The 1,115-nt window shown below is 43.3% G+C and overlaps 1 gene segment (V, D, J or C); it reads left to right on the top strand.

Annotated features, from left to right (window-relative positions):
- The first annotated feature begins 411 nt into the window (after nucleotides 1–411).
- On the top strand, nucleotides 412–894 carry LOC118575847. The segment is given in 2 exon segments: nucleotides 412–457; nucleotides 560–894. Coding segments are annotated over 2 exon segments (381 nt in total).
- The last annotated feature ends 221 nt before the right edge of the window (nucleotides 895–1,115 follow it).

The following is a 1,115-nucleotide window of genomic DNA, read 5'->3' as shown; positions in this document are numbered from 1 at the left end:
AATTTTCTCTTTTTCATTTTTTTCTTTCATCTCTATTCTTTTTACAGACATTTTCATATAGACCAAGCATAACTCAAATCTTTGATTCTCCTTGCGTATCATTCAGTGTTGGGAATGAACACAGAGCTTCAGGAATGCAAAACAATACTCTATCAACTAAGCTGTGCCACAGGATAATAAGTGATACTTCGATGCTATAAATGCCATTTTGTTCTTTATTTCATCTCAGACTTCTGCATCACGATTTGCTCCTGTCCCTGAGCTCATGATATAGCAGGAAGATATGCAAATTATGTTTCCCTCTGCTCATGAAAATCAGCCCAGGACCCTACAACTTTGACAGAGGCACCCAGCTCTGTACTCACAGGTCCTATAAATTCAATGATGATTACTGAACACAGAACGTCCAACATGGAGTTGGGACTGATCTGGGTTTTACTTATTGCCCTTTTAAATGGTAATTTATAGATAAGGAGAGATACTGAGTGTGTGAGTGGATGTGAGTGAGAGGGACACTGGGCATTTGTGAGAGCTTACTGACAGGATTCTCTGTTTGCAGGTGTCCAGTGTGAGGTGCAGATGGTGGAGTCTGGGGGAGGCTTGGTGAAGCCTGGAAGTTCCCTGAAACTCTCCTGTGCAGCCTCTGGATTCACTTTTAGTAGCTACTGGATGTACTGGGTCCGTCAGGCTCCGGGGAAGGGCTTGGAATGGGTTGGTGTAATTAAACACAAACCAGATAATTATGCAACATCCTATGCGGAGTCTGTGAAAGGCAGATTCACCATCTCAAGAGACGATTCCAAAAGCAGCCTCTACCTGCAAATGAACAGCTTAAAAGTTGAAGACACCGCCATTTATTACTGTGCTGCAGACACAGTGAGGGACCTTCAGTGAGAACCCTGACACAAACCTCCCTGCAGTAGTGCTCATGACCAGCAGGGGGCGCAGAGCGCACACGGAGAGGAGGGGCAGTGCAGGAACAGGTTCAGACATAAAAATTAAGTTTTGGTTTTTGTGGTCACAGCTGTCACCCCATAAACTGACTTCTTAGAATGTTCTCCATTTATATGAAATGTGAATTCTATGATAACAGATTCCTGTTTTACCTCAATGTA

Source organism: Onychomys torridus, unplaced genomic scaffold, assembly GCF_903995425.1.
Source record: "Onychomys torridus unplaced genomic scaffold, mOncTor1.1, whole genome shotgun sequence".
NCBI classification, from domain to species: Eukaryota; Metazoa; Chordata; class Mammalia; order Rodentia; family Cricetidae; genus Onychomys; species Onychomys torridus.
This window is presented reverse-complemented; position numbering and strand designations above follow the sequence as displayed.